The sequence below is a fragment of the Cuculus canorus genome, chromosome 20, assembly GCF_017976375.1.
Source record: "Cuculus canorus isolate bCucCan1 chromosome 20, bCucCan1.pri, whole genome shotgun sequence".
In the NCBI taxonomy this organism is placed as follows: domain Eukaryota; kingdom Metazoa; phylum Chordata; class Aves; order Cuculiformes; family Cuculidae; genus Cuculus; species Cuculus canorus.
In genome coordinates, this window is record NC_071420.1 from 3,826,584 (window position 1) to 3,849,709 (window position 23,126).

At 41.1% G+C, this 23,126-nt stretch overlaps 2 protein-coding genes across 5 annotated transcripts; both read right to left on the bottom strand.

Annotated features, from left to right (window-relative positions):
* Positions 1–522: 522 nt before the first annotated feature.
* Positions 523–13,959, bottom strand: TRPV1 (transient receptor potential cation channel subfamily V member 1). 2 transcript variants are annotated; one of them, XM_054084747.1, is made up of 18 exons: positions 12,940–13,959; positions 11,828–12,022; positions 11,143–11,173; positions 9,493–9,808; positions 8,804–8,970; positions 8,380–8,532; positions 7,856–7,996; positions 7,057–7,355; positions 6,260–6,436; positions 5,871–6,035; positions 5,500–5,595; positions 4,823–4,893; positions 4,021–4,186; positions 3,213–3,279; positions 2,480–2,793; positions 1,755–1,882; positions 1,396–1,511; positions 523–833 (listed from the first exon to the last, which is right to left on the bottom strand). In XM_054084747.1, exons 4-18 carry the CDS (start codon positions 9,792–9,794, stop codon positions 667–669), a joined length of 2,529 nt encoding a protein of 842 aa, XP_053940722.1. In that variant the 5' UTR covers positions 9,795–9,808; positions 11,143–11,173; positions 11,828–12,022; positions 12,940–13,959; the 3' UTR covers positions 523–666. The 2 variants fall into 2 exon arrangements, with proteins under 2 accessions (XP_053940722.1, XP_053940723.1); XM_054084748.1 differs by lacking the exons at positions 4,021–4,186; positions 4,823–4,893; positions 5,500–5,595 and having other exon boundaries at positions 12,940–13,957.
* A 63-nt stretch (positions 13,960–14,022) lies between these two features.
* Positions 14,023–23,122, bottom strand: SHPK (sedoheptulokinase). 3 transcript variants are annotated; one of them, XM_054084751.1, is made up of 7 exons: positions 22,747–23,122; positions 21,265–21,406; positions 18,280–18,463; positions 16,903–17,055; positions 16,324–16,401; positions 15,631–15,806; positions 15,322–15,458 (listed from the first exon to the last, which is right to left on the bottom strand). In XM_054084751.1, exons 1-5 carry the CDS (start codon positions 22,906–22,908, stop codon positions 16,389–16,391), a joined length of 654 nt encoding a protein of 217 aa, XP_053940726.1. In that variant the 5' UTR covers positions 22,909–23,122; the 3' UTR covers positions 15,322–15,458; positions 15,631–15,806; positions 16,324–16,388. The 3 variants fall into 3 exon arrangements, with proteins under 3 accessions (XP_009556779.2, XP_053940726.1, XP_053940725.1); XM_054084750.1 differs by lacking the exon at positions 16,324–16,401 and having other exon boundaries at positions 22,747–23,116; XM_009558484.2 differs by lacking the exons at positions 16,324–16,401; positions 18,280–18,463; positions 21,265–21,406; positions 22,747–23,122 and adding an exon at positions 14,023–14,454 and having other exon boundaries at positions 15,314–15,514; positions 16,903–18,273.
* Between the last annotated feature and the right edge of the window lie 4 nt (positions 23,123–23,126).

Below are 23,126 nucleotides of genomic sequence, written 5' to 3' on the forward strand. Positions count from 1 at the left end.
CTGTGAAACGACAAATTTAGGGTCTGTAGCTGCTCACCAGAAAATACTTTTTAAAAGACAATCTAAAAGGAGACAGAAAGGATGAAACACACTCAAGGTGTTGAGCGGAAACCATCTTTCCAGAAGCACTTTTGTTATTCTCCAACAAAATATCCCCCATCACTGGCCACTTGCACCAGCCCGGAAAGCTTAGTGATGCTCCTGCTAGCTAACAATGTCAGCTCAGATCTCAGAAGTGCACAAACGCTTTCAAAGAGTAAATGAAATGGATGAAGAAATCTGCACTAAAAAAGGGCTGGTGACCTTATAGACAGATCTGAAGTGTGGGAACTTCTCAATGTATTTACTTATAAAACAAAACAAAAAGACTCCATCTAAGGGAACTGTTTCTAACAATTCATGCAAATATCTAGCCAAGTAAATATAAGCCAAGTAGTATGGACAGTTTCTCGCAGATTTATATTAAAAATAACCATGAAGACATGAGCTTAAACAATAAATAGTTTATTTAGCATACGTAATGAACCCTTGCACAGTAATTTCCTAGATCCTCTGACCTTTTCCCATAAATCCCCGTGCTTTTGAAGGAAGTACTCCAATTGCCCTGCTTGCGAGGACCAACATAGGCATCTAAGAACTAACCTTCTTCTTAAAAACAGAACTAGATTAGGCTGACTTTGGAAGTGACTCCTTCAACATCTCACAATCTTCTGGCTCATAATAAGGTTCCAAGACAGGTTTTAATTTGACTCCTTCTGGTAGTTTTTGAGTCTCTTCTCTCCTGCTTCCATCTCTTAAAAGTGGAACCAATGTTTTCCAGTTTTTCCCTGAAACTAAAAAGGAAAGGAATGGTTACATTTTTCCCCTCCACAAAAACAGAAGAAAATATACAAGTGTTTTGAATAGGAAGCTGAAGAAAGAAGATGAAAGAAGCAGGAAGAAAGGGCTTTGTGGTTTTCTTCCCCATACTGTTCCATGAGTTTTCCATATTTCAGCTGGCAAGTAGAGCAGAGACTGATCGTACAGTTAAATCCTTCTGTGTTGGATGCCGAGCTCCCAAACTATAGGGTATGGGGCCTCTGAAGCATCTTGTTGGCTACGAGGTTGCCACTATACACTGTTCCATCTCCTCAAGATTTACCCATGTTATCTGCCTTGTAAAAATCTACGATCAGAATGATGAATCTATGTGGCTGCTATTCCAGAGTAAAACTGCTGTGTGAATAATGAGCCCTCTTAATCCTTCACATTTTACGCTGACTGAAAATGCCATTAACTTGGCTATTGCCATTATCATTAAGTGCATAAAACTGACTGCCCTCTAACAATTAATTGATGCTGCTTCTATCACTGGTATGTAACCCATACTAGCATTTAGGTCGCTGAAACTCTTACCTCTGCCACGCTTAATAGTGTAACTGGGATTTCGCTTGAGGTCCCCGGAGTACCCAGGGTCTTCATTGATTTTGCCCAGATTAGTATTCCATGTGGACCAGTTCACTTCATCAACCCTGGGGAGAGAACAATAAAACCAATATCTATTTTCATGATAACCAAAAAAACCTCCCAGATGAGTTTGTATCACTAAACACGACCGCTCCAGCCTCAGATCTGACCCAGAAATCAGATTAAACTGTCTACTATAGACAGTGTTAGTGCACTGCTTTTCAGAGAAGAGCTCCAGGGGGAAAGTTCTGCTTCCCATTACTAGATACCTTAACGTTGTCTGCCCATTTGACAAACGAACAGGTTACCTAAAGCACCATCTGTAATCATCTTGGCCATCAGGTGTGACCCCCACCAAGACTTGCTTCCCAGACCGGAATGAGCGTCTCACACAGTTCAAGTAGCTGTTTTCAATATCCAAGATCGTGATGGCTCTCTGCCAGGTAAAAGAAAGCAGAGGACTGAGAGGCTGTTGTTTCAAAGTCAAACAAATCCTGAATTCTGCCTTTACTTTAAAACCCTTGAGCTTTTATCATTGTCACCATCTCAGAGCAGGCATTGTATTCATCTCTGAAATATCACCTCTGTTAATATGTCATTTAAAATGCTACGTTACTGCCCTGCTATTAGAAATATGAAATTCCCTCTCCTACCTCAAACAAAAGCTCATGTGCCTTTAAGATTCTGGTAAAGACTGGTTTTCCCCTTGTATAAACCCTGTCTTCATACTCTGATTAGGATTTTCCATCATCAAAAGCCCAAATAATTCTGTCTAATTGCAAAAGTCCTTCTTTTCTTAAATTCTGAACATCTGTGGAACACTGGGAACATCTGCTCAGACAAAACATCAAATATACATAGAAAAAGAATTAATATACTTTTTTTTTTTTTTTTTTTAACTGTTCAGGGGAGCAGGACAGAAGCAGCAACTTGTTATTTAGAAACATGTCAGTACCTAACAATTCTCTCTGAAAATTCCTTATGATCCCCCATCCCCTCTTTCTTGGACAGCAGCCTCACAGAACTGATGTACCTGGAGTTTCCAGATGCTCTTGCTCTCCTGTGCAATTTTGTTCACAGTTTCCCCCATGAGTGCAATAAGCATGTTGAGCAGAAGGATGTACGTAAGGATAACATATAGAAGCAAAAGGATGACAAACACAGACTTGAACCTGTAGTTCTCTGTGAACTCCAGGTCCCCCATCCCAATAGTGAACTTGAAAAGTTCCAAGCAGGTATAATACAGACTGTTGTAGGATGGGCAGCTTCGTTTCATATTGCAACATCGGGTATGTTCAATGCTTGTCTCTCGCCCCTCATTGTCATCTTCAATTAAAGTCACCACAGCTGTTGCAAAAGAAGAATCACATATGCAGGATAAAAATACAGTTTGAGATCATAATTCCATTGCAAGCAATGAAAATGAGCGTAAAGGTAAAACGTTATCTTCATGGCTCACTGTCTCCAGTGAAATTGCTCTATAAAATATTCTCCATAACCAACACCCTCTCAGAAGGTGGCGTCTCCGATTTCTCCATACAGAACAGGATGACTATACAGCCATTCAGCTTTGCAAATCAGTTTGACACCAGGGATTAAAAGCTCTGTGAAATTAGTATGCGTAACTGTTATTCTGAGGAGATTTTAGTGTAATTAGGTTAATCAATTAGTCTTTTGTTGGAAACAAAAACTCTAAGCCACTTGAAAAGTAACGTTTTCTGACGCTATTCAAGACAACAAAAAAAAACTTCCAGGCATGGTATTACCTGTAGAAAATCCCAACAGGAACACTAGATAGACAAACATGAAGCGACATAAATCTCTAAGGATCATCTGTAACATGGAAACAGAAGATTTTTATTTTGCTAAAACTAGAATATAAACTGCAACAAAAATTGTTAGAAAATACTGCTTCAACTCAAGATGACATTTGCTGTGAACTGGCTGTTCATGCATTAAACTGTTGTTTATCCTGCTGAGATTATAAGAACTTTAATACAGAAAACATTTTCCTCTGTTATTCACGCAACAGTTTACAAACATATGCAAAACATATGCATGGCAAATAATTTCATCTTTGTGAGTATAAACCGTATTAAGACAGTTGCATCTTCCTTCCTTTCTCGGCCTTGCTGGCTACATGATATATAGAGGATTACTAGCCAGCTACAGCCTCTTAACCAACTGCTCTGTCTGGGAACACTTAAACTATCCCTAAAGAAACTTCCAGCTAGTAGAAAGCTGTGCCATTTCACACCAGACCAGTCTGCACTGTTCTCAGTCTCCTTTCATCCATTCCTATCCAACTGTATTTATTTTGAAGCATGGCAGACAATAATAACACTATTAAGACCGATACAAAATATATGGATGAAAGGCAGGTGATTTTTCTACATAACTTAAATTGTATCATGTCACTCAAAAAATAAAGGCCAAGGGTGGCAGCCTGCTATGAGGTTTTCCAGTGGCACTGTGGAGGTAGATACGGCGACTTCTCTCCTGGAAACAGGGCTGTTGGCAGCAGTTTCCTGATTTGAGCACTCAGCTGGCCTCACCACCCACTACTGGACTGACCTTTGCAATCATGACAGAGTAAATGCCCATCTGCTGGAAGCCACGGGTGTAGTACAGCATGTTAGCCCAGCCCAGTGCCAAGGAGAAGACCATGGAAGCCACGTACAGTTCCTGGCCACAGAAGTACAGCACCACAGAGCTCAGGATGAGCAAGGAGTGAACAAAGCTGAAAGACAAGCATGGTCTAAATGCAAAGTACTGAGTTGGCCACAGGTGGTGGGAAGAGGGGAGCCCCATGAGGTAGGTATATAGCAGAATGAAGGATTCCCCAAAGCACAAAGGAGCCTTGACAGACATTTGCTCTATTCCCTTCATTCTTTTCCTTCTCAAATACTACAGCTCCTCTTGCAAACTGCTCAGTTTACCCACACAAACTGCTGCATTCTCATCCCTGCTCTTCCTTGTGACTGGAGGGATGAAAACTGTCTTGTTTAGCTGCACTCCAGCTGGGAAGAGAAAGGGCCCAAATTACTGAGAGGCAAAGCTCCCTTTAGGGATGGGAGGATTTCTGCACATGCAGTGCATGCACTCAATCGTAGGTCCAACTTGGAGAACTATTCCTAACTCTGCTCCATGATACAGTCACTGAACTTCTTGACACCCTCTTTGCTCTACCTCCCAAGCAGCTACTTATTCAGCCCCACATATTCAAGTGCTAGGATATCCATGGACAAGTATTTTGTAAGGACGCAGGAAATTACAGCAAAGCCTCTACCTATTACAAGTGGCTTCAGCCAAAGCCACACATCTCACACATTAATAAGCTTCATGCTGAAATGCAAACAAAGATATTGGAGCTTACAAAAGAACCTCACTGTAGCTGTGAACTATCAGTGTCTTGAACGACGGACGCCTCTGTATGAAATACTGTATCTGAAAAAAAAAATGGAATGAAGACCAGGTTTGCATTCAAGGAGGGGTTACGTACCCCATTTGAATGCATCAACTTCACCTACAGAAGGAGCTGGTACCTATAAAGCATCTCACAAAAACTGCTCAAAACTAACACTGGAGCAAGATCTAATGATGACTCTTCCAGTAACACTAGACTTTTCTTACTTCATTGTGTTTTTTGAAGACAACCACCTATTCAGTCACTGTTTTGAGGACCTATGATTCACTCTACGCTCTCCACTGGCTGCCAAGAGGAAGCAGGGGGATGTTAAGCTGAGATAGGTAATCTTCAATAGAGGCCTGGTTACTTGCAATACTCCGCTCTTAAGCTTTGTCCAGGCTGATTGCTGAGATGCTCATTGACTTCTAAGCATAGTCTTTTTTTTTATACTATAGATAAAACAGTATCTTAGCCTGTGGGCTCATTAGTAGCCTGAAAACTTCTAATCAGGCCAAGGAAAAGGATTTGTAGCTCTTGACTGAAACATGGTTTATCTTAGCAGCTAATTCTACTGAATAGGAATGTTTGGTTCTCTCCTACACCTACCCAAAGAGCAAAAAAAGAAAAAGCTTGAAGTATCTTACCCCTCTGAAAAAAAAATACAGGCCTCCCAATACACTCAGGATCTCTCCAGTAGCTCGAAAATATTCCCCAGTGCTGTGACCGAACGTGAAGGGAGGCTGTATAAGACAGGAACATAGATATGTTCAGCAGAACTGGGGATAGGAAATACCTGGCCTTGCCAGCAGCTGAAAGCAACTGCACTTCTGGAGGCACATGTTAAGTTTCTGAATATGTTGCAGCAAGGGGGCAAGATTGGGAAGCAAGCAGGGTCAAAATCCCCCTTCTGCCTTCAGGGAAAATTCTGAAGTTAGGAGCACACATTTGAATGCGAGGCAGATCTGGGCTATGACGCAGTAGCTGGTTCCCCTGATATATCACAGGGATAACATACCTTTTCATTCTTCTCTACAGGTCTGTAGTAAGCAGCTGCGGTGAGGATAAGGATATGCACAGTATAGACAAAGAAGTTGAAGTAAAATAAGTGTTTGACAAATCGGTCCCACTTGTCTTGCAGCAGCCTGTTAAGGGGTTCCACCAGCAGCATCTCATGACGGTTCTGAGCAGAAGGAGAAAGAGAACCTTTATGGTACCAGTTTGTACCAGGCTTTGAAAACAGCAAATGATACATATCTTCAGCAGATGTTCCTTTTACTACCCTTAAACTCAGGAAGGGAGATTGTTTTAGAGAAATAAGACAAAGAATGCACTGCACAGGACATGAAGCCCTTTCTCAGCAGTGGCCCAGCCTGTGAACAGAATGCCAAGAAGGCGTATACTCACTGGTGTTTCACTACTGTAGGCAATTATCTCAAGCACTGAATTTTTCTCACATGTGTCGATACAGGACAGGTCATAAAGAGATGAGTGGACAGGTCCATAAGCCCATTCAGTGAACTTCCGAGACAAGTGTCTGCACTCAGGATCTTTGATCTCTCTTCTGAGGATGTAGGCGAAAATCTAGTTGCAAAAGAACAACACAACCAACATTCCAGTGCTAATGGAGTCTAGCTCCTCAGTATCTCTACAAGGCAGGATGGCTAATTTCTCCCTAGCTTACTGTGCTGAAGTCAACTCACTGAGGCACTGCAGAGCTCAAAATCTGAATTAAACAAAATTAATTTTCTCACTAGATGCTGGGAGAGAAGAAGTACAAATACCAATTGCAACTTGCCATTATTTGTTTCAAAACTGCAAGAGAAAAGCAGAGATGTATGTTCCACACCTCTGAGCATAAAATCATTTTGAATGGGGACTGTCAGAGGGTGAGTTACACCATCCAGTCAAGAGTACAAGACCTCTAGTAGTTCAGATGATAGCAGGGACCCACTTTCTATTTCTGCCTGGGCTGCCTTGCATACCAGTGGTGTATGAACAATGCCAGCTGGGCACAGGCACACATGCATCCTCTACAGCCTTAAAAGAGTATGCAGTTTTGCATGTTAAACTTTAGCATCAATTCCTCTTAACTAAAAGGCCCCAACAGTAACCAGTGATAAAATCTATCTTGCATAAATGTTTTGCACGTGCTCTGTATAACTTGATACAATAATGGAACAGAAATATATCTGCTCACCTACCCCTATCTTCCCTGTTTTGGCTGCCAGAGTCAATGGAGTTAGCCCTTTCTTGTTGATGAGCTCTTCCAGCTTCAGCATCGGATTAATTTTGGCACCAAGGATCAATATGTTATTGTACATCTTGGTAACAAATTTGGTATTGTCTTTAGTATTATCTGCAATCTCCACTAGCGTGTGCAGGACCGTATTGCCCATGGAGTCCTCAGCGGCGATGTCGGCTGCCTGGTAGGAATTTTCAAGGAGGAATTTCACAATGCAGAGCTGGTTGGTGCAGGCAGCCAGGGACAAAGGCAGCTCCCCTGCAGGAAAGCAAAGGAAATGAGTAGTCAGAAAGCCCATTATTACACATGCGCAAACAGAAAGAAGACCATGTTGTTTTCATCTTTCTCCACAACAAGAAGAGGTGAATTTCTCTCTCTGATATAGCACCAATTATTGTGGTAGCTGTTAGAATCACATTTTCTTTGGTTTAAGTGCATCACAGAAACATGGCTCCTTAAAAAAAGCACTGAAAGGAGAGCTAGCAGAATGTTACAGACTTTCAAAGGACACAGCCCAGAAAACAAAGAGATGCAAGACACCCAGCTCACACTGAACACCATCAACCACCAACTGTGTTTCTTTATAATCTCAGCCTTTGGGAGTAAATATTTGGACTAAGTGGGGGAACAATCCATCTGGTTCTTCTGTGCCTCCAGTGCCACATAAACAGGATTATTTAACAGCTTGTGCTTGGGATAATGCTAGGATAATTCAATCACTAAAGCCCATACTGAGTCCATACTGTGCTTGCTCCTACCGAAATAAAAGCCAGGTTTCCCTTTGATTTTCCTGAAGAACTCCCCACAGGCTCTTGCATGAACATCTGCTCCGTTCTGGACCAAGAGCTTCACTAGATACATGTTCCTCCTCTCAATGGCAATGTGAAGTGCAGTCTGACCTACAGAAACATTCATCAGATAGAAATCTTCAACATTAATATAGACTGATAACTTTCAGGCACCACAGTTCATTCAGCTTCATATAAGATAGTGGAACTGAGAGCTTTGCAGACTAAAAAGCTCTAGAATTGAATAAAAAACAATGGCACAGATTGCAAATGCAAGTCCCCTGATCTTGCTACTAAATCACTGTATATAAAAAATGGCAGAATATTCCACCTATCAATCAGTGCATTCATGCTCAGGCAATTGCACACTGGAACTTTTGGGTGCTGCACCCTCAGGCATAAGGCTTCATGCATAAGACTGTATGAGAGCTCTGCCTCACCCTATCTTCAGTCTTAGCACCAAGAGCATTCACCGTAGCAGGCATTTCTCTTACCCTTGTAGTAGTTGTCAGTATACCCTGCATTAACAAACTCCTTCAGAGTTCCAGTTTTCCTTGCAATATCCAGCAGCAAGGGAATGGTATCATTTTTCCCATCATGCAGATTCAGCATGGCTTTCAGTAAGCAAGTTTTCCCAGTTTCTGGCTCTATAACACAAAAAATTGCAGCTATATAGAAGTGACTACAAACCCACCACCTACTTCCAGGAATGTAGAAATTAATGAGGTTCTTTTCAAAGGACAAGAAAATTCATTCAGGGTTTCACAGGAAAATGCAGCTTTTCAGAATTTTGTAACCTTACAATCAACAGGTTGCCAGATCCATAGGGAAGTACTGGGTATTAAGGACCAGCAGACACTTAACAGGAGCAGTACAAGAAGAAGTGGGCAACTTAAGGTATGTGACACTAAAGAGTACCTTTGAATTCATCATCTGTGAGATGCTTCAAGGTTCTATTAAGATACAGTAGCAGATCCTCCAGGTCCCTTGTGTTGCCTTGGGCTACAGCATCAAAGATCCTTCTGCGGTCATAAAATTTGAAAGCTTTTTCTGAGCAGCCTGTGATGGAATCTATAGAAAGGAGCCTAACAAGGGTAAATTTCAGTTAGCTCAAGTCAGATAATTAGCAGACTTTTTATGAACTACCAGAACACGATTTTTCATTTGCTTGTGTGAAGTAGTAACACTATAGATTACTACAGATGGATCTGCAAAGTCTACAAGATCAAGAAAGCCTGTAAGCAACTGTCCTGATAAAATTATGTATCTGTTGCTGAAAAGTTGAAAAAAAGACTTAAAAGAGGCACTGAGGTATGGCAGTCTAACTCAGGCCTGGGACCCACGCAATCCCACATTCTCATTCTGAGTGATGTCCCTTCCCTGAACAGTTAATTTTGGGCACAATATCCATGGACTGAATTTCCAGAGATGCCAGGACACAACAGCTATTGTCACTTTCAGATGCAACACTCATTATTTTGGCATAGAAAACAGTGAAACTGAAAAAAAAGGAGCATGCTCACGTGGAGAGAGTAATTGCTGGTCTAAGAAAGAGTCTGCAGCTGTCAAACCATTCATTACAACCAAATCTTACACAGCAAACTTACTTGTGAAGTTTACCCCTCTCCAAATTGGCATGAAATTTGATGACAGAAGGTGCCACCAGGTGATCCATCTGGTAAAGGGAGTCCATGGGAGCCATGTCCTTGTCGCTATCACCCATCACAAACCGCCCACGTCTTGCAAAGATGTTGCTTTTGGGTGGCTGCACCTTGGTGCTGGGTGCACCCTGGACGCTGTCAGGTGTTTCCAGTATGGAGTCCTCCCCATCTGTGTGTTCATCTGTCACTTCAGATTCCTCCATATCAGAACTGCCTAATTTCTTCATCTTCACAAGAATGGAAGACATGATGAGCAGGCAGTCTGTGAGGAACAACACAAACATCTCAAGTCAGCACTTCATGGGGCCATGAGTCCCCTTTTGCCTAGAACTACCCTCCAGAAACAGCAGGAATGGATCGGTTGCTTTCATCCCAGAAGTGACAGATGGACACACATCCACTATACCCAGAGTTGGAACAGTTTAGTAGGTAGTTACCTCCACGCTGTTTGTTACTGCCCTCACTGCCCTCACCCATCTCAGAATGCAGAAAGCAAGGCAGAGGGTCCCAGAGCTTGCCAGCCACCTCACTGCAGAGCTGACTATTTCTCCTTAAAACTAGTGCCTCATGCTCTTCCAATTGTTCTTAAAGCAAATAATATCTGCTTTTCTTCTCTACTTTCTAAATGTTTTGAGCCACAATATACTCTCAGGATCATATCAGGCATGTGAAAAAAAAGCCTGCCTGTGCCATAACCGCATTTCAGTGATGCTGAGCACTGAGGACTTCCTGCATATAGGAAAATTATCGCTTAGTGGCTTTACCAGAGTTATGACAGTTCTAGATGAAAACCAGGGGAGGGGGGATGAGTATGGAAAGATTAGCGTCACCTCAGATGTGAGATGTGGAAACGGAAAGAGAACGGTTACCACAGATAAGATATGACGGTAAGACCACACATCTGATCTTGTCCGATTTACAGCCACAAAGAATTTGACACAAGTTAACAAATGTACTATACTGAAAGTAGAGATTTTTTTTTGGCTTTCTTATCAAGCTGTTTCAATCAGACAAACATTGGTCTTCATGCCACTGAATGCAAAATATTCTGGAACTCCAGCAGTGGAGATGGGAATGCATCATATTTAAACTGCTGCATTGCTGGCTTTTAGAGAGAGCTGAACAGCATTAGAAAGACACTCCGAAATCCTAGATTGCTGGGAAATTCTGTGGCTTTGAGCACAGGAGTGTTACAAAATCTTTAAAAAGCCTTAAAAATCTATGAAAGTTGAAATTACAAACCAAATTACAGTGGTCGGAAATCTTTGTGCAATCAGTGTGAGAATATCACAAACACACTTCATGGATGTTTCTCTTAACAAAAGTCTGAAGGGTTGTCTGCAAATCTACATTGTATATCAAAGCCAGATTTTCAGTTCTATGGGGCCAGTTAATACTTATATTAAGGGTCACTTACACTTTCCCATGCAGGTAGGATGGGAAAGAAAATTTTGTTAAGCATTTGCACTTCCTATAAACTTGTACAACATGTGAAGAAAACATTGATTTGCAAACTTGGTTACTGGAAGCAAAACAGCATAATATAGACAAAATACCAATGACTGCAGTTCAGCTCATTGTGTCCTCTGAGCTCACCTTTCAAGTTCCTTGTGTCCTTAGAATCACTCTGAAAGAATAAATAATATCTTATTAACCTAATTGTTCTCTAAATAAGAAATTACATATAGAAAAATATTTCCATTTGGAATATGACACCGAAAATACAGAAGAACAATTACTTCAGTGAAAAACCTACAAAAATAGTTTTATAAAAAATGGAAAAAATACAGAGGGAACACAGCCATGTATGATTTTAATTTCTTCTTATTTAAATTAACGTGGATTGAGCCAAAAACATCAGAGAGATGACTATGGAAAATGGACTCACTTTTTTTCTACACAATAGGTGCAATATTAAAATCAGCAGAGCAGAATCAATCCTGTCTCCTCGACAATTTGTTCAAACCTGTTTTAGTCATTATACATGCTTATGTTATCCTGTTGGTCACATCTTTGATAACAAAGCTGTTTTTCTTCCTGACTACAAATTTACAGGGGAAAAACCCTTCAACATTCTGTGCAAAGATTCTTTAAAAAACATTTATCTGTCTTAAAAAATACATAACCTACTTGAACTCTTGCAATCTTATGCATATTGAGGTTTGAGACAATAAATGAGATATTTTTGATAGAACATCTAATCACATCACAACTTAGAATAAATACTACAGAGCATTAAGAGCTAACCATTGTGTTATTCAAATATGCATGCAGAACTTACAAATATTGCAAAAAGTCCTGTCTTCCACAAAACAGTCCAATCTCTGTAAACACACTCAGGTCTATAGGAATTTGGTGCCAGATATTCCTCCTCCAAGGCGCGTGGACTGAAAACACCTCAGAGTTTGCTTCTCCACTTCATTCGTCTTCAAAAGTGTTCTATGTGCCTGATGATTTTTGAATCAAGAGAAGTTCACTGGAAGAACAGAAAACAAGTGAAATAAGATCATTAAGAACAATTCTGGACCCAGAAGCATCAGTAGCTTCCTCTATTCCCAGGAGTTTAGCAAAGCTCTTTACAAGAATTGCAGTAAGTTGCTGTTGTTTTTCCCTCCCCTTTAATTGCATTTAGTAATGGATGTTCTTCTCCAGATTTCCTCTTTGTAAATACACTCAAGCTTGCAAAAAAAACCCAAACCACCAGACAATGATGGTTTCTGTGGGTCACAGTTTCATTTCAAGTCAAAAAACTTTGTAAAGTATGCCACAGCTCTTCTCTGAGATCAGCCACCTTTCTGGACACCTTTCTTGCATGGCTGCTGAAAAGCCCTACCAAGTATTTTAAAGATAAGCTAATTCTGAACAGAATTTAGAGGGAATCAATGACAGAAAGTCCTAAGGCCATGCTATTGTTCCATGTTCATACTATGTTCTATTTAAATTATACATATATTTCTAACAGTCAGCTTTTAAATATTGTCATTAGGAAAAAAAAAAAATCATACCTAACCCAGCATGGATCCAACACCCTTAAAAATGAAGAGGTGTGTGATATACTGTTAAATACATTATTTAAAGAAGATCTTCCTGCCAAAAACTAATCTAGAGAAACAGCTTTTCCACCCGAGCTGCTAGGCTGTAGCTGTTAAGTTAGAAGCAACCTCCAGATCTCTAGCTCCTGAGTTAGGTTATGAAATTATTCAGTGAAATTACCTGGTTTCTGTTTTGCAAAAAGTAACTATCTTTCTAGTCTTGCCATCTATCTAACTACACATAAAAGAACAATACATTTGCTGATTTAATTGCAAACTAATTATACTACTTACAACACCCTACAACGTTGTGCTCAAAAGAAATAAAATGCCTATTTATTAATTCATAAGTATAGATTACCACTAAGCCAGGTCCTCAAACGGTGCTCCTGGAGCTTTGCTAAGCAGAGCATCTCACTGAACATTACAATTATCTTCTTCACCATTTCCAAAGCAGAAACTCAATAAGAAAACTATACAGATCAGTGGAGGCTTTCCCTTATTCAGCCTCTAGCTTCTCGCTGGTCCGTTTGACTAAGCTCTCCTTCTCTTTCTTCTCCCACTCCAGGCATCAGCTCCTTTGCATCTCTGTAATTAAGACCTCAGAACAGGTTTCTTGCTACAGAAATGCATCAGTCCACGTGCAAGATAGAAATACATTCCCATATTACAATCAAAATATGTTTCTAAGTAATGAAGTTTTATCTAGATAACATTAAATGATCTTATTTGCCTCCCAGTCTCATTTGAGCAAAAAGGTGTACATCCATCTTATCTAAACTTATAAGCTTTAAGGGAATTTGCATGAACAATATTTAACATTAAAATTAGGTTAGAGTCTAGCCTGGCAGCTGCCATATTAAAGCTCAATTTGATGAGGGGAGAATCAGAAACACACTAAAATAGCTATGCACTGTATCACCAGAACAAATTATTTTTGTAGACCATATCTCAAAATACTAATCATGTTTGGGTTTCAAATGGAAATCAATGGAAAAACCAGCATTCGTTCTGTGCAGGAGCCACCAAACTTCCCAAACAAGGCTGGCATCCTGCTCTGCTGCCTCTATGTATATATGTATATTGTGGGACAGTTTAAGGACAAGAAGTTTCTAATGAAAGCATCAGACTACGTTACAGCACTACTCTTCTCTCCTACTGCTTCCAAACATATTTCCTACGAGGAAAATGAACCTCACATGAGGTATCTTTTTAAGCAGAAAGTTAATGGATCTTTCCTAATCACTCAGCCAAATTTTATGTGATAATTACTTCTCATTTCACAAATGGCAATGACTGAGCAATGAAATGCAAACACCCAGAAACAGACATTAAATGCAAGCTTTTTTTTTTTCCACTGTAATGAGCGAGAAGGCGTGTTGAATACAACTCCAAAACAAGTGAAGGAAGTGAAAACAAACACTGTACAGCAGGGAAAAAAAAAAAAGAAGCTGCATCTCAGGTCATTCCAAACAATGACTTTATTTTCTGTGGAACATCACCATGGCAGCCCCCACAGCAGCATCAACATCTTTCCCGTAAACCACAGAGAATGGAAAAATCCTTTCCACTTCCTGCCTCAGCACCTCATTCTTGGCAAGGGCACTCCCACTCCCCAGAATCTTCCTCACTCCCGTCTCCATCATGCGCTGCACGGGCAACATGGAACAGAGGTTTTCAACAATGCCACGGCACAGAGCTCTAGTTACATGACCCAGGGAAAGGTCAGAGGCAGCAATATTGGTCACCGATGCCAGCTGCTCAGGAACATGTCTTTCTCCAAATATAGTAGGGTGGACTGAGAGCTTGCTGTCATTTTGGGCCAAGGCTGCTTGGATTATCTTCATATAGACGTCAGACTCCTGAACTTGAAGTCCTGCAGATGGGGAATATCATGTTACTAATCTGAAAGGGTCCAGTGTGTCTTACAAGTAGAGACTGGAAATGGGTGGTGATCTAGCTCTTCAGCAAAATACTGCATATCTTTTCTCTCTGTCCCAAAGGTAACACTTTTTCCAGGATTATGAAACAGAGTTCTCCCATTTGATTGTATCCAGAATCTGTGATACTAGAGATCTTATTCTGATTACAGAAACTGCCTTTTCTGATAACACAGCTATTCCTCTTTGTCTATCCTGTGTGACGTTATACCAGCCAACATCTTTAAAGTCACTAATGGCAGACTTCAGTTTCACTGGCTGGATCGCACGTGAATGCGGAGTTCACTTCCGGTACCCACTGAAAGAACAATTTCAGAGCTTTTGTACGGCAAATCTAAAGAGATTATTAAAAAAGACCTGTGAAGACCTTGTTTAAACCACTTCTAATGCTTTAACTCATGTAGTATCTTCAAATCCATCACAGTGCTGCCAAATATGCAACAAAAGGCAACTGATCTAATCAAGAGACTCTTTCAGACTGCAGTCATATATAATTAGAGGCTGTCCTCAAATTTGCTGATCTTTCCTCTTGAAAAACAACTTGCAAAAAATAATTCTCTTTTGTTCTTCAAACAAAACAAATCCCAAAACCTAGAGGCAAGCATGACTGTCCCAGCACATTCATAAGCTCCACCAGGAAATTCCGGAGATCTAGGAAGCATGACCCAAGAGTTACACCCTTGTTCCTCATATGGCACAACAAAACAGCTCGAGGCTTGTTCCTTTGCTTTAGCTTCCTTTTGCCTTGCTGATCAACCTCAATTTTAAGCTTTAGCCATCACTGAAACAGCTTACCTAGCTCTCCTGTCCACCGTGCCACCATGTCCACAAATGTCGCTAGCACATTGCCTCCGTTAAGTGATGCTGCCACTGCCAAGTAGTCACCATTGAAGTAGGGAAAGTAAGTAACAGCTGAGGAAGGATCTGGTGTCTCTGGAGGCTGGAAACCCAAGGGCATTGAGACAGTCAGCTGAGCAGAGGTACTGATATTAAGAACTAGAGCATTAAATAGAAAGAAAAAAAGACAAAGAAAAAAAATCTATCAGTGTTTTATTAGGCTACCCTGAAGGAGGACAACAAGAAAACCAAATAAAATACCAAAATGATTGTACCTGCATCAGTCCTCTCAGTCAGACAGGAATAAACGGAGCACTGAAAATCTCCCAGAGCAATTCCTACTTTTGCTCCTTTGGGTATTCCATGCCATGCACAGATTGTCCTGCCTGCAATACTGCCAGGGTCTCTCACCTCTGGAAGCAAGTGAAGCGGAAAGCCGGACTTTTTCAGTCTGCAATCAAAAGACATTATTGTAGGAAAGTAGTTTGGGAATGTGTGGTATGACTACAAAGTCCTCTTTGAAGTCACAGATGAACCTGGCAACACATTTGTGGCTGCTGGATTTATGGATGCTTTCACCTATTTAGAGAGCTTTGTCTCAGTCAGGGGCAGCATTCCAGTTCAACAGGCTGGGTAAACTAGAATAGTCTAGAAGAACAAATACCTTCCCTTTATATGCAATCTGATTACCCGAGATCATCCAGCAGTACATGTTCAGCGAGTTTAACTGACTGATGTCATACAGACAAGCAGTTCCAAGGTAAAGGAACTATCACAAAAAACAGCAAAAAAAATGCAACTTCTAAGTGTCAAAAACTTTAAGCTGTCATGCAGTTAGTGGTTCAAAACCAAATCATTAAGAGTTAATTCCAACAAATACCTTATACAATCAACTGCAAGATACACTATACGGCCAGATTAGTACAAGTTCAGGAGGCAAAATGCAAGTCTCTGTCACGCTTTCATACCTTCATAAGCAGATCTGTTCACCTGGGAGTCCTGGCCTAACCTAAGCCCTGAATTATATAAGGCCTTAGCACTCAGCCCTGAAAGAGCAAATCATTAAAATAAATAAGCAAATAAATAAACAAACAGATTCTCTACAAGGCTTCCTATAGCCTAATAACTCTTAGGTATCATCCTAAGTCTTAGTAATTATGAAGGAGCTCAGCTGAAAGAACTAGAGTAATAACTGTCTTTTACCATCACTTTGGCTGCAGCGTGCACTTGTCCATCCCATCCCACCACCTCACCACAGAAACGGAGAGAACAGTGTGGTACGCAAGGCCTCACTGATGAGCCTCTCAGCTCTGCTCTCTTAGGTATTTTAGAAATACCGTGCCAGATTCTATATAATTTAGACACATATACCTTACAAACCAGACCAAACTCTCAACAGTTCTGCAGTACAGGACACACCACAATTGATTAGGAGTAACTTTCAATCACTTTTATCTGTAGCACATTCAAACTTAGGGCCCTCAAAGGTGTTCACATTGCCTGACACAAGCAATGCACAGAATCGACTAAATTACCTTCGCACTTACATGTCAGTATTCCAGCTTTTGTTTCTGGAATCAAAATAACCCCAGCTGGCAGCATTCTGGATAGACATGAGCGGCTTCTTCAGGTCACACAGCATGGCAACCACATAGTCATGGATTGTGCCAGCTGCATCATAAGGCTTCAGAAAATCTGGACTTTTAAATAAAATATTTAAGAAAAAAATAACAAAGAGTGAGGGGTGATTTAAGGCAGTGGGAGCAAGATCGATTCTGTTGCTACAGTGAACTTCAGACATATGTGGTCCCATCTATAAAAAAACAGCCTGAAACAGCCACCTCAATGACCAACCTGCAGTTTGTTGTTCTGCGGTTTGTTTTTTTTCAAACGGTATTTGTTTTTCACGCTGTTACTGCAGCAGCAACACTCATCTCCTGATGGAAGATGAAGACATGGTGGCTTGAAGGTTAAAATCACACTGTTGCAAAACTTATCAGGAAGGTAGTAATTGCTTGCACAAGATAAAAATGTCACTTTGTTGATACTGGAGCATTTGAGAAAAACAGGTAAAGTCCTGCAGTTGCCCTAGGATCCATGAATTATTAATATAGGAATGGAAATGTGCCAAAAGGTGAAAACAAACAGGAACAAACCGAAGCAGATAGATTCACAAGTTACACAGCTCTAAAGCAAGATCACGCCACACTCCATACATATGCTGAACACACACTGGAAGAAACCAAGATCTAACAAGTTTCTCGCCATTTACTGAACCTGAACTCATTGCAGAGTAAGACACCGGCTCTTTGAGAAACAGCACACTGCAGACGAAACTAAGAGCAAATCTTGCTGATGCCAAATCATAAAATGTAAAAATATATCCTCTGCAAAAATGCCACAACAAAGTAGACCATTCGTAACACCTCATCAGGATCTCAGTGTCTAAGGAAGGAAGGAACTGAAATTAATTTAGAGTCTGTTTGTTTTAGCATCTGGCAGCAAGCAGACAAAGCAACTCTTACTGTTTCAGGCATGTTAGTACTTTTCACAGTCTGCACACAGGGAAATTATAGTGTTCAAACTGCATTAGCAGAGCTCCTCTGAGTGGTAGGACGGACTAGAATTATTCTGATACTCTATGGTTTCCGGTTGTTATGGTCACAAACTTCTTTTTATTAAAGAGGTCTGTACTACTTTAATGCGATCAGAGACTCTTGTGTGCTCAGTTGCATATAGTTTACATTAAACACTGCCATTTTAAATATTCTTTGACTGCTTAATTAATGTTATGATTACAGAGGAACACAGCCCCTCAGCCTTTAGTGGTATTAACATGTTATAGGAATACTGTCACATAAATTCAAGATGAGAAACTGCCAGCGAAACAGCCTGATACAGAAACCCTTTGAGAAACAATGTACCTCTTCTTTAAAAACCAGAAGACTGTGGCACACCCAAATCCTGTCGCCAGGCTGATATGTGACTGCGGCAGAGGAAGAGAAGAGAGGAAGGTAGGACTACAGCGGCCGTCCTGCCAAGTAATCAGGTGACTGACCTCCTGCGGCTCGAAGGTAGGGCCTGTGCCACACTCTGTCCACTTGCAACCTGAAATACACAGTATCCGAGAAATCCAGTGATTCCCTGCGGCACAGTCTGCCTGACGTTCTTCATTTCCGGACACTCTTGATAATTTGGCAAATATCTTGGGAAAAGAGCAGAAACAGAGCCAGTACTGATTGCAATTGAGTTAATTAGTCATTGTTTTCAGCCCTAGATAACGTCATAATGCCAGTCATTCTTTGCTAATATAGAGATATCAAAGGTCTTCCTTCTCTATAAGCACTCCTAGCACCTAGAGGAACAAGCAGCTTGTACCTTGAGATATTAAGGATACAACTAAAATAACAGGTGATCCACAAAAAAAAAAAGACAATTCTGCTGTGGGAGGTAATGAGGGGATACGATGGCTCTCACATATAAACCTAAACTGGGATCTGCCACATCATGACTGAGAGAATGCTGTATTTGCAATGAACTGCTATGATGGATAGCACATAATTTCATCACCTTTTGAGCCAAAGCAACAGGAAACCTGGATATACACGTATGAAGCAATGGACTGCAAAGAACTAGAGTATTCCTCCCCTGTGCTACGCAACAAAGCTTCACCAAAGGTAGAACAGGGTTTAACGCGGTTTTCAGTTTTACCAGTCCAGAATATTCCTTTTGGACAGAAAACACTACACCTTTGATGAAACCTTCCCATTATTTCATGTGAAGGTCTCAGCTAAATGATGGCAGCTTCTCAGAGCCACTCAGAGCCTTCTCAGCAATGTGTAGTACTGCTCCAGTCAAGTGTTCTACCTTCTCCCCTGACACACTCACCCTAAGTCCTGCAAAGGCAGCATGCGGTCTCACCAGAGCAGCAAACTAAGCAGAGACTGAGCTCAAGCACTGGCATGTGATGTTGGCTCGCACACTTAGCTAGCACAGCTTCAGCCTCTGATAACTGCTGTCCCAGACAACGTCTGGTAACAGTGTGGGGACAAGACAGCCCACGCACCATGTCCAGCTAGCTCTGTAACTGAGGCAATTTCAGGGGGGTTTGGCTGGAGATGGGAGCAGAGTCTCAAGCCGTGCTCTACCACTTGTTCCACAGGTCAGGGGAGCACCTGGCAACTTAACCGACTAGCACAAATACAGCTAAGAGAGTCTTTCCTGAGCTGGATATAGGGACTTGAAGTTACACTCACGTAGCCAAAAGCACCTGTGAAAGCTGGGAAGTTCTATGTGAAACATGCAAAGCAAATACTTTTTGTTCTCTTAATTCCCTGTTCTATCAAGTCTGTTTGAACTGAATTTCCAATTGGTTTACTTTTCTAGTTTTAAATGGATTCTAAGAAATATTATTAACCATAAATCTGACCCTAAACGATGCTATTAAAAATGTAATTTGTGCCCCAAAGTGCACAGATTCACTTAGTCTACTCATGACAAATGAGAACAAACACACTCCTACACTTGACAGAAATTAAAAAAAAAAAAAAGTGGCATGTGGCTTTAGGAAATAAAATATTAACCACCATGACATAAGAATCCATGTCTATCATGAACCTCTGAGGCTTTGTAATGGAGCCCTTGAGACAGCCGGAAAGCAAGCAACAGCTCCTTCAGTCCATCAGCGTCTGGATTTCTTTCTTTCTAATCATTTTAGTATTTAATATAAAATTAAAGCCAGTAACGAATAACATAGTGACTCCTAAAGCAATTAAGACCCCGAAAACTTTTGACAGGCAGTGAACAGCACTTTTGGGAAATCTCTTCTGTGTTTTACAACAAATCTTTGCTTAATATGCATAACTCTTATTCTGAAAAGATATTGTATAATTGCTGAGATGTGCACACGATAAAGTGAAGAGAAAAAAGACCTGGAACTACATTCTGAAATCCAAGCCTTGGATGTCAATAGGTTTACAGGAGGTCAGCCAAGAAGATAACCCACCCCCATCTCACAGGGCTGGTAACTCAAGACTTGAATTTCTCAAACAACCTCACTGTCACAAAGATTATTTGAGTATTTGCACAATCAAGCCTCATGTGACCACCTTGCTGTGACTGATTTTGTTTCCGAGGTCTTGGCCTTTCAGGCAGCTGAGTATTCAGAATTATGACCATGATCCTCTTTCAGCTCCTACTAACAAGAGCATAAGCAGCAAGATGAATGAACATGACAGTCTGTGACTTGCAAGGATAAAAATGCCTTCAGGCTTTTGGGGTTTTCTTGGGGGGTGAAGAATCCTGAAAACATCATTTACTAAATTTCAATTTTTCTCCTACTGTACTTTCAAACAGCACTTCAAAATACATAGCAATATGCTCTGTTGGATAGCTACATCTATGCACATGCTAACATAAAGATCAAGCATAGCTTATTTTTCAAGGTGTACACAAAAATGCTAATGCTATTACTGTAGAATCACTAGAAGGTGTTGAGATGCTGGACAACAGCTGGCTAAGTGTTTTATGAGTGAATAAGATCCATCCCCTTCTCCCCAAGCCACTCACATGATGCAGAAATTCTTTCAACTGGCAGCAGATAGCATATGATGGACAAACAAGAAGCCACAAATACATTATTCCTCCTTTGTACTAATAATTGTGCTGACTCTGCAGGGATCTCACTAGACTGAATCCTGTAACTAATCTGTGTAAACAATATCATTAGCCATAGTCAGTAGCTGAAATTCCATTAATTAAAGTAAAATTCTGACAGAGAAGATCTGTTAATTCTGTTTTACAGAAGACTGAAGTGGATGTGGCAATTTCCAACAGATCGTTTCAGTGTTAAAAGTTTTATTTTCTGCACTGGAATACTCTGAACAGGAATACCAAAGAATTAATATTACCTTTATCTCTTTTCCAAAATACAATCCCATGCATTTGTCCAGAAATACCAATATGAGTGACTTTCTGAAGCTGCTGCTGAGGTAGAGCAGTGAGGCATTCATTCAATGCTCTTATTATTCTCTGGACATTCTGCTCCATTCCCTGCAATCATAAAGCATTATTCTGAGCATGAAACCATAAGGATTCACTTGTATTTATTAAACAAGACTGCTCTAGTCTTGTTTCTTAAGTGAATAACAGAATTCATTTAGTTTAATAGCATGTATTAGAATAAAATTCCCCACTAAATTGAAAAAAGTGCAAAAAATCTACAATAACTAAAACTCAATCCTAACAAGTCGAGAATGAAACAACAGCCTCTTAAACTGAAGGCCAAATAATTCCTAATTTCCTAAATTACCATACTCAACTACATCTTTTAAAAGAAATCCATTAATGCTCACTACATGGTTTCATTAGTTCACCTTGTGTTTGCTTTTCTTTTTCCTCATAAAGAGGATTATCCATGTGTTCCAACTGGCATGCAGTTTCCCCTTCTTCCTAAAACTCCCTCATATCAACTCACTACTGATTTTAATGATGCTGATACTTGGACTCTGGATACTCTATTCCTGGAACAAGCAGCAAAGTGATCTACTCAGCAAACGGACGAAGTCATGAGACAAGAGAAGCTGTATTCCAGCTTTCATGTTTTTGAATATTCTGATTACTTTGTAACAGACCAATATGAAAATTGTAAGCAAAAGTATTCAAATATAGTCTACATACAGATGTGAACTAATCTGCACATATATGCTTTTGGTTGTACACAAGACTAGAGAGAACTGCTGGCCTGTTTGGTATCTCTGCTTACTAATTAGCACCTGGACTCGTTACAAAAGTAGGCCAGAGGAATGTTGATACATATTCTTTATGATTCTGAGTTATGGTTTCTTAGACTGACCAACGCAATTAATGTAAAGATCTTTATCAAGAGTACACGATCCTGGTTATTTCCATGGGGAATTTCCAGTTATGACTCCATCTCACATTATAAAGTGCAAAATACCCTTCCAGTTGGCAAGCAGTTGCCATTTGCTGACAAGGCGATCACAGAATCATGGAATGGCTTGTGTGAAATGGACCTTAAAGCCTATCCAGTTCTACCCCCTGCCATGGGCAGGGACACCTCCCGCTGGATCAGGGGCTCCAAGCCCCATCCAACCTGGCCTTGAAAACCTCCAGGGATGCCCCATCCCTGCAGGTGTTCCAGGCCAGGTTGGATGGGGCCTTCAGCACCCTGATCCAGTGGGAGGTGTCCCTGCCCCATGGTGGGGGGTGGAACTGGATGGGCTTGAAGATCCCTTTCAACCCAAACTATTCTACGATTCTATAGAATAGGTTAGCAACTTCTAACAACTCATTTCCTCCTTCAACGCCCTGGCCACGACCAGGTGGGGCCGGTATCGACATGCCAGAAGTGCTACCTGCCTCCCCCTTACCTGCGGTCCAGCTTCCAGGCTCCTGGCGTGTGCCTGGGTCTCCCTGGAGCAGCTCTCGGCCACCACCTGCCCTCTCTCTGTCCCCACCAGCAGGGCCACTTTCACCGACGTTGTGCCCAGGTCGATGCCCAGCACATGGGCAGGACTAGGCTCGCCCGCCATGGCCAGAGGGGATTGCTTTCACCTTCCCCACCACGCTCAGGCCTCTATATGGGGGCACCCACCATGCTGAGCCCCTTCGTGCTGCCTCTTGAGGAGAAATCGAGCCAAGGGCACAAACAGTGCGAGTTCCCAGCTCAGCAGGGCCCGGACTTCGCCCTGATCGAAGCCACCTCCCCACAGCCCTAGGCGCTGCCCGCCATTTTGAGCGTGGCACACCG